Source organism: Ailuropoda melanoleuca, chromosome 8, assembly GCF_002007445.2.
Source record: "Ailuropoda melanoleuca isolate Jingjing chromosome 8, ASM200744v2, whole genome shotgun sequence".
In the NCBI taxonomy this organism is placed as follows: Eukaryota; Metazoa; Chordata; class Mammalia; order Carnivora; family Ursidae; genus Ailuropoda; species Ailuropoda melanoleuca.
In genome coordinates this window covers 19039138-19049638 of record NC_048225.1, presented here as the reverse complement: position 1 = coordinate 19049638, position 10501 = coordinate 19039138, and the positions used below count along the sequence as shown (strand labels likewise).

General features: G+C 40.6%; 1 protein-coding gene across 1 annotated transcript; it reads left to right on the top strand.

Moving 5' to 3' along the window:
• The first annotated feature begins 5726 nt into the window (after window positions 1-5726).
• LOC100466212 (olfactory receptor 6M1-like) lies at window positions 5727-6669 on the top strand. The gene is given in 2 exon segments (XM_011217739.3): window positions 5727-6320; window positions 6322-6669. Coding segments are annotated over 2 exon segments (942 nt in total).
• The last annotated feature ends 3832 nt before the right edge of the window (window positions 6670-10501 follow it).

Sequence of the window (10501 nt, the reverse complement as noted above, 5' to 3'; positions counted from 1 at the left end):
GGTGATGGGTAGTAAGGAGGGCACGTAATTGCATGGTGCACTGGGTGTTATACGCAACTAATGAATCATCGAGCTTTACATCAGAAGCCGGGGATGTAATGTATGGTGACTAACATAATATAATAAAAAATCATTAAAAAAAAAAAAGTCCAGCATTGATGACAGAATCAAAAGAAAGAAAAAAAAGAAAGAAAAAAAACAAAATCAGTTACTACTTTTGTAATGTCTTTTTCATGTTATGCTTTCTCTCCACTGTTCACCACTCATTGGTTTATGAGAGAGCAGATTGTCAGACAACCACCCCAAATCTCTTGGAGAACAGTTCTTTATTTTTTTTTAATGATTTTCTATTATATTATGTTAGTCACCATTCAGTACATCCCCGTTTTCCGATGTAAAGTTCAATGTTTCATTAGTAACATATAACACCCAGTGCACCATGCAATACGTGCCCTCCTTACTACCCATCACCGTTCTATCCCATTCCCCCATCCCCCTCCCCTCTGAGGCACTCAGTTTGTTTCTCATAGTCCATAGTCTCTCATTGGAGAACAGTTCTTTAAACACAATCTTATATCCTATACACTAAAAGGCTAAGTTGAAATTATTTATATGTTAATAGATTTTTTTCTATTTATGCCTATGTGTTTGACATCCTGGTAAAGATTGGATCCAAGCAGCAGTAACTGATTTCAGACAAGTATTTAAATGTATAGGATGGTCGTATTTGCTTTAAGAAGATTCCATTCCGTTCACCTTACACAGCAGACGTCTGGAGGAGGGGAAATGATGTTCAAATGAGAAGTGAAAGTCTTACAAAGGCAAGCCTTAAGGGTAAATACATAAATAATCAGAAAAGGGATTTTCAAAAATTCTTAGTTTATTCTTATTTTACACTTTACAATCTCTCAGAGGCTGAAAGGAAATATTCCAAATGGATAAGTCTGGCTCATCTGACTGATATTTTAGGTGACGTTGTTTTAACTGAAGCACAGTTGATACACAGTGTGACATTACCATAGGTGTACAACATAGTGACTCAAGAAGTTTATAAGTGCTACTATGCTCACCAGAAGCGAGCACAGAAACACTTGGATTAATCTCCAAATACCTGATTAAGTAAAAGAAAACAAACACAAAAGACTACCTGAAGTTGGGTCTCCTGGGTGGCGCAGTCGTTAAGCGTCTGCCTTCGGCTCAGGGCGTGATCCCAGCGTTCTGGGATCAAGCCCCACATCAGGCTTCTCCGCAAGGAGCCTGCTTCTTCCTCTCCCACTCCCCCTGCTTGTGTTCCCTCTCTCGCTGGCTGTCTCTATCTCTGTCAAATAAATAAATAAAATCTTTAAAAAAAGAAAAAAAACTACATGAAGTAAGCCTGCATTTATATAGAAATCTTGAAAATGCAAATTACTCTGACAGAAAACAAGTCAGTGGTTATCAGAGGCTGAGGTGGGGAGGGGAGAGCATCTCCTGCGAAAGGGCACAATGGTTTCTAAGATGATGGAAATATTCTAAATGACCATAGTGCTGCCAGTGGCTCTGTGACGGGACACGTGTGTCAAAACTCAAACAACTGCCCACTTAAATTGTCCATCATGTGTATATCATACATCAATAAAATGGAATTAAAATATGCACACAGACATATAAATCTATGTAAATAATCTCTTTTTGGAAAACAGCTTAAAGCTTATTTCAGTACATCATGACCATTTCATGTTTTCCTTTTATTACAGGAAAAAAAAACGTTTTAAGTTCAAGTTTCTAGTTCCTTGTAGCGTTAAAGCAATTCTCTTTGTTCTCTTTAAATAAATAATATAAACAACCAAGAGATTGTACCAGGGGACCCTAACTTTATAACTATGATTAGTTCCTTCCATTCGGATGTTCTGTGATTGCAATAATAAGCATTAACCTTTTCTTCTGCCATAGTCCCAGGTGCCACCACAAACCAAATCTCTGAAGGTAAACACAAAATCTCATTAAATTTCGGAGTTCATCCCACCATAAGCACTTTAGCAGAGGTAGGGTAGTGTTATTTTCTGGAGAGAGTAAATAAAGGTGGTGACATGTGAAATCAAGTGACAGGATTCTGATGAAGGAGCAGGGCTGACCTAAGGAATGGTGACCGTTTAGAGAGATGTCAGACGGACCCACAGAAGAAATCGAAATTCACTGAATAGACAGGAAGTGGCATTCCTGCAACCAAGACAGAAAAAACCCAGCTGTGATTTGGGAAGCATTCGGCCACTTTTGCCAGAGATCCACAATAGAAGTCAGATGACCTGCTCTAGGTTCAGCTGCGTGTGACTTCTCCACTCACCAGCAATCCTCGCCATCTGCCCTTCTGGACAAAAATGTGCTCCACGATACACAGGACTTGCAACTCCGAGGAATGTTCTCAGGTTGAGATACACTGCGTGTGTCATGTGAAAGATGAAGAGATTATGGAACACTTGGACTTATTCCGAGTGTAAGTCAAGACTTCACTTTTTCTGTGGATGTACGAAGAAGAACTGAGAAAAATACACAGAGGTTATGAAAAAGGACAATTTTTCATTCAGAGGAAGAAGGATGGGCTACTCCAGCAAGCACTGAATAACCGTTCGGTGTGGTTTTGAAAGGGGATCAGCTGCCACATGGGGAAAAGTCTCAGACTAGGACCAAGATTACACAGAATTCAACACTGAAGCAATCACAGTATTGAAAGAATAACAGCGGGAATGCAGCAGGAAAAACATACCCAAGGTTCGAGTTTCCTCACATACTCAGATAGAGAAAATACCCAGGGGGCTACAATCAGTATGATGTAAGTATGCTTTTACACAATTATCCGTATTTATATGCTAAGCAGTCTGAGTCTCAGTAAATTTGTTTACATGTATATTTTCTGAATTAAAGTGTAATTACTGCTCTCCCCCAAATTAAAGTGAAGGCAGCTGCCAAGTATGATAGCTTTACCGTAAGTATGTAAATGAAAGTCTCTAATGTACTCGGCTTGCAATTAAACTTTGCCACATTTTACTGACAGCAGCAAAGATCCCAAATGATCTCTCATCCCCACCCCCCACCACATCTCAGTCCTTTTCTGTTCCTCCTTCCCCATCCCGATGTTCTTAGCAAACATGCACTGAACGCCAAGTATCCATACATCACTGTATACATAGGCCCTCGCTGAGGACCTCAATCTGTCCCTGTCATTAGCCTCATTTTAGAAAACACTTAAGACACGATGCTTAGGAGTCTCCTTAAAGATCCAAAGCTACAGCGGCCAAATGAGAAAAAAACTGCGGGTTCTCTGATCCCAAATCTACTGTGATTTTTCCATTAGTCCACATTGTTCTGACTAAATCTGGAATCTTGACAGGTACCGATGTGCAGTTTAATGCCACTTTTTAAGGATCCACAAATGGTAATGAAGAACAATCTTCCCCCAGAATGAAAGCCCCAACTTGGCAAGGTTATAATTACATTCTTAGACGCAGATTGTCCTCAACCAGAACCTTTCCCCCTAGACAGGAAGGGCTGGAAGGGCACAGAGGTCGTCCAGAGAAGACCAGCACAAAGCCAGCTTCTTCTCCACAATCACGAAGTTGAGAGACTCCCCAAGGAGAGCAATGCTACATCTTTGGCTCTTCTCAGAGTTTATTTGACCCAAATACAGCAGAACAGAAAGCTCTCGATGCCATTTTTTCCATTCATCTAGGACCACATGACAACCATGGCAAACAGCAACTCCGTTTGTGTTCGACCATCCCAGGACTTGTTTCAAAAATGGCACAGTGCTTTTGCAGATCCCAGCCTATCTAACTTCACAACACCAGAGGGGAATCAAGCTCTTATCAGGGTCATCGAAGACTAAATATCCAGGAAGGAAAATGGAGGACTTCAGGGAGGGTGGGAAACAATTGGCTAGTAAGCGGAAGGAACAGTGGAATAGATGAGAGGCAGCTGCATGAGAACCCACCTTCGTCTGCCTTAACACCTGCTCCTCTCCAGTGTGGTCAGTAAGGAAGGTGGGAGGGGGAAAGGAGAGGGAATTTCAAAGCATTTCCACTTGTCCACATACCATGCTCTATTCTGTTTTTATGTTAGACCTCAGCAACATTAACATGTGTCCACCCAGGTATGGTTATGCCTTTTGNTGTGTCCACCCAGGTATGGTTATGCCTTTTGTGTTGTGGTAATCAATCTGGAAGTTTATTACCCAGGTGCAGGAGCAGTGGGGGGAGGGATGAGTATCACAATATTTATGGGGAAGAAAACCGACTGGTACAAGACCCTATTTCAATAGATCAGGCCTTTTGAAGTCCTTCGATAACTTAAAAGCAATTTATTTTTGGAATAAATGAATGGGAAACACAAGTAATGGCAACTACAAGGACCAGAAAAAGCCCAGCGAACTTTTCAAATGGAAATCCATTCAGGAAGAAAAAAAAAATCTTTAAGGCAAAAAAGGCTGCTGGGAGTTACTTTTCCCAGACAGAGAAACTGAAGAAAATGCCTTCCTTTCAGGAGGAACTCGGTGGGCTCCAAACCTAGAGGGATCCTAGCTCAGGTTCATAAACTGGTCATTTGAACATGAAACTAAAGGATTAGCCACAAAATAAAACACCAAGGACAGAGCTTCAACTGAATTATACAAACATGCAGTAGCTGTTCACCGTAGCTGAGCAGTATTCCAAGATGAGCATTTCAAACACCATCCAGCTGCAGCCACTCTTTTGTACTATTATTAGCAATTTGATGTTCAAATTGCTGAAAAGAATATACAGTATAAGGGAAAAAAGAATATAAGGAATAAGGGACCTATTTAAGAGGACCTGTAAAAATGCCCAGTTGGGAAATGGGAGGGAAAAGTTTTGTTGTTCTTGAGGACCCTGCCCTCCACATGATATTGTAAGGAACAAAGAAGGAACACACCGATCATTTTCCCAAAAGACGTTTTTCAAATGTCTGAAACAGGTTATGCAAATTATGAACCATACATCATGCACTTACTTGCTCCGTTACAGTGTAGACATCAAAAACTCTTGATCAGTATAAGAAGTAAGAACAAACTATGAGAAACAGCCTCATGAGAGATCAATTCCTATTACATTCAGACAACGTGGGTTCAACCAGATATCACATTGAGACTCACACAATCCCAATAACGGAAGTGAGGAGAGACAAACGCAGGTCAGGTTCCCTTTCATTGGACTCTCTTGACCCATCTTGGGGTTTCTGCTTTTTTATGTGGAGCAGGAAGGCTTGAAATAACTCAGAGAAAAGGAACTCAACTTTTATTAACATTCCCTTTCTCCTTTTGCAACTTGACTGTTTGGATTCTTAGTTAAGTATTCTCTCTTCTCAGGCACAGAATTTAGCTGGGAAAATAGGAGATTAGGAAGAATGTAAGAGAAAGGGAAGGAGCACTGGGTCAAAGAGAAAAACCATCATAAAGACCAGAGTTCAATGGGACCTTAGAGGTAATTTCTTTCAACCAAAAATTTTAAATATGAGAATCCCAAGGTTAGAAGAAGTCATGTAATTTGCCCATGGTCCTACACTTATTAAAGCGAGTGAAATCAGCATGAAATCACTCTTGACTCTACATCCAAAGCTTTTACTACTTATGTTTAGCACTGACATTGAGAGTTGAAAACTTATTTTAGCTGATTTTCATCTCTATAACTTTTTTTTTCCAGAGACGTGCTGCCCAGTAGGTTTTGCATGCGATGGATATGCAAAATCAGACCACAGTGACTGAATTTACCCTGACTGCCTTCCCTGTTATCTGGAAGCTTCAGATCTCCCTCTTTGTGGTCCTCCTGTTTACTTACATGCTAACTCTAATGGGAAATACTGTCATCATTTCCTTAATCTGGGCTGATAATCGCCTCCAAACCCCAATGTACTTCTTCCTCAGTAATTTGTCATTTTTGGACATTTCATACACTACCTCAGTTACCCCAAAGCTGTTAGCTTGTCTCCTAGAAGACAAGAAGACCATATCTTTTGCTGGTTGCATCACCCAAACATACTTCTTTTTTTTCTTGGGGACAGTAGAGTTTCTCCTCCTGGCGGTGATGTCCTTTGACCGCTACGTGGCCATCTGTAACCCCCTACGCTATACCATCATCATGAACAGCAGGGTCTGTCTCCTGCTGGTTCTGGGCTGCTGGGTAGGGGCCTTCTTTTCAGTGTTGTGCCCAACTATTGTGGTGTCTAGACTGCCTTACTGTTATAGAGAAATTAGTCATTTCTTCTGTGACATTGCCCCTTTGCTACAAGTGGCCTGCATTGACACTCATTTCATTGAGATGATAAACTTTCTCCTTATCCTCTCTTGTCCTCCTGACCTCGCTGGTATTCACCATTGTGTCCTACACCTACATCATCTCTACCATCCTGTGCATCCCCTCTGCCCAAGGCCGTCAGAAGGCCTTTTCCACCTGTGCTTCTCACATCACGGTTGTGTCCATCGCCTACGGGAGCAACATCTTCATGTACGTGAGGCCCAGCCAGAGCCACTCGCTGGACTTTGACAAAGTGACAGCTGTCCTCACCACAATGGTGACCCCTCTTCTGAACCCCTTCATTTATAGCCTAAGGAATGAAAAGGTAAAAGAAGTTTTGAGAGAAGCAATCAACAAAATTATGCCCTTATGGCACAAGAGAACTTGAACCTTATTGCACAGAAAAACTTGAAAGTTTGTTTACTAATAATGAGTATGTTCAACCCTTGGACTCCATGTAGAGGAAAGCATGCTTGAAGACCATATAGTTAAAGATTTGTGGGAAGATATAAAAAGGCTTCATGTCATATCAGATACAAGATATTATAGTCAAGGTCCAGAGTAGGCAATTCAAGGATAGAGAAAATAATACATTTTAAACACTATTATTGGACTGTCTCACACACAGAATATGATGAATTAATGGAAAATACTCAACTGAGGTCAGAAAACCTGAATTTTAAGCTTGGGTGTTTTGCTTTTTTATCACATGACTCTTAGCCTGTCTGAACTTCAGTTTTCTCATCGGTAAAGTGGAAAACACAGTTGGCGCTTTTCCTTTTCCTCTCTGTTATTATAAACTTAACCAGAATGTTCTAAGAAATACAAGCACAGGTAACTAAAAGTGAGCTCTTCTAACTGGTTCATCTCAGGTGTTTGAGGTGACTACCTTTAACCCAACAGCTAAATACTAAAGAGAATAATAGAAACCAGGAAGAAGAATATCCCAGGTTTGTACAGTGTACTTAAACAATACATGTATATATACCTCACTTCATCCCCTTAGCAACCTTGAGAAGCTGATATTATTATCTCCATTTTACGGATGAGAAAACTGAGGTTCCCAGAGGTTAAGCATCTTGCCCCAAACTATACTCCTGGAGAGGGGCACAAGTTTTGAGGATGCAGATTCCAGTCTCCTTTAGTACCTCACTGTACCAGGAAGCGTGGAATGGGAAGAAACTTAAGAGGGAATCAGTTAACCTGGAAGTGATCCACTTTTTCTGAAACCAGAGCATTCCCTGCCTGCCCTAACAGTCTGGCAGACCTGCAGATCAGGGCAGACCAGAATACAATCAGCATAGACTGTGAGAGGCCATTGGTTTGAAAGGAAAACCACTATCTTTATGCCATAACTGACCACGAGTCTAGGTTAATCCACTGTGGCAGCCAGCCAATGTGGCAATCATAGGCAGGAAAAATAAAACATTCTAGAATTCCTTTGGTTAGGAGAAAATAGAAGCAGAAAATCAATCAAGCCAGCTTAAGCAAAATGCATATTTGTGACAATAATAATTAAGAACGCCACTCAGACTCCCAGAAGATAAGGAACAGGAAGACCTGCCAGGGCCAAGAATCAGGAATTAGAAAACCTTAAGGAACCAAGGCAGGTGCCCTCTTCCCTTGTTCTCTGAGGTCATATGATCTGAGGTCATATGATCTCACATATTACTATTTTTCTCCATATATCTTGGTGTAGGCTGAATAATGGCCCCTCCCAATATCCAGATCCTAACTCCTGAAACCATGAATGAAAGTAAAAAAATGAGGTATATACAGCAAAGGGATTTTGTAGATGTGATTAAATTAAAGATCTTGAGAGAGGGAGATTATCCTGATTATCTAGATGGGTCCTAATTATAATCACAAGTGTAATGTGAGAGACATAGAGGGATATTTGACCACATAAGAGATAGTAACGTAATAATGGGAGCAGAGAAAGATTCGAAATTGCTAATCTGCTGACCTGAAGTTGAAGCAACAGGCCATGAGCCAAGGAACACACTTCTAGAAGGTGGAAAAAGCAAGGAAATGGGTTCTTGCTTCCTAGAGCCTCTGGCACAGCCCACTGACACCTGTTTAGGCCCATTGGAACTGGTTTTGGATTTCTGGTCTCCAGACTGTGACAGCACATCTTAGTGTCATTTTAAGACCCCGAATTTGAGGTCCTGCCTCTCTGTCTGTACTCTTCGTCCAAGGGCACCCCCCTCCACCCACCCAGGCATGCCAGGTACCGCCTCCAGGGCCTGTGAGTAATAAACTCTATCATAATTCCTGTTGTGGTCTGTTGAACTGCAGCTCACCATCTGGTATCCTCTGCTCCACTTAAGAAATGTTAACCTGGTAAATTAACAACAAGGTGGTACAACCACATATGACTATTTGCTTCATCCTTGAAATGTACTAAAAAAAACTATGTGTGTGTGTGTGTGTGTGTGTGTGTGCGTGCATATGTATGGTGATACATTTCAGAAGTATGTATTTCTATCTGTGAACTTCAAAATCTCTCATTAAAAAAAATCCTTTATCATCTTGGATTGCTGGCCCACCCCAAGGATATTGTTTAAAGCTAAGGAAAGATTCATTCATTAATATGCTTTCTTACTTTCAGCATTTGGCTGAAAGTAAGCCCCCTTTTTAAAAAGATGATAATGTTGAAAATGATAATGTATAAGCTCTTTCTAGTTATAAAAATTTAAGTGATTAATATATTTTCGCTGTTAACCTTTTGTTTTTAAAGATTTCATTTATTTGAGAGAGTGAGAGAGAGAAGGGAGGGGGAGGGGTAGAGGGAGAAGCAGGCTCCCTGCTCAGCAGGGAGCCCAATGCAGGACTGGATTCCAGGACCCTGGGAACGTGGACTGAGCTGAAGGCAGATGCTTAACCAACTGAGCCATTCAGGTGCCCCAGGTTTTTTAGACATTCTGAGTAGAGATCTTGAAAAGCATTGACCATCATATAACCACACAATCAATGTAAAAGAGAAGAACTCGAAATGGCGTGTCAAATAAACAAATACTATATCCAACCAATCAATAAAATATCAAGTTATTCTGATACCATTTGTACTTATACAGTCTCTTCATGTGCAGAAATACATGTACATGTCCTCTTGATGCAGAACTGAGTTCAGAGTCATCACCTGACTTCAGGAGAGTATACAAAAAATGCAGCGTGTCATTTTACTTATTTAGTCAAACATGTCTCATTCTGTGTAGGCAGCAGTCACAAGAGTGACTCTGAACACACCTGTACTTTGGGCGCCTGGGTGGCTCAGTTAGTTGACTGACTCTTGGCTTAGGCTCAGGTCATGATCTCAGGGTCCTGGGATCGAGCCCCGCACTGATTAAGGCTAAAAAGAAACAAGCTATCAAGCCATTAAAAAACATGGAGGGAAACCTAAATGCATATTATCCAACAAAAGAATTAATTTGAAAAAGCTGTTTCTCCATGATTCCAACTCTATGACATTCTGGAAGAAGCAAAACTATGGAGTCTGTAAACAGATCAGTGGTGGTGTAAATGGAGAGAAATCAGTAGGCAGAGCACCGAACATTTTTAGGGCAGTGAAATACTCTGTATGATGCGGCAATGATGGATGCACATTATTATACGTTTGTCTGCACCACAGAATGTACGACACCAAGAGTGAGCCCTAAAGTAAACTGTGGGCTTCGTGTGATGGGACAGTGTAGGTTCATTGGTGGTAACAAATGTATCGCTTTGGTGAGGGATGTTGATCGTGGGGGAGGCTGTGCATGCAGAGGGACTGTGGGTATATGGGAAATCTTTGCATCTTCCTTTCAGTGTTGCTCTAAGAAAATAAAGTCCTTTAAATAAATAATGGAATTGATATAGGAAAAAGTATCTTTCAAAGAAAAAGAAATGCTTAAAATACCCTTCTTGTGTCAACGGTGAATGGTATTAACACAATAGTGTAAAAAGTCAGTTTGTTCAATCAAAAATTATGATATATCTGTACAGGAGATACAGGAGGAAGAATAATGACCAAAGAACTTAACACTCATCTTTCATAACAGGAATTTGATAGACAATGTATAAGTTTGCTAAATTAAGAAAGAAAGATATAAGCATTTATTTAAAAATATGAAGGTGACATTAGAAGAAACGAAAGTGTTTAAAATAATTCCCTATAAGAAAAAGGGCTAGGAAGTGGAAAAGGGAAGGAGGAAGTGACCTCTCTTTTTCTATATAAAACT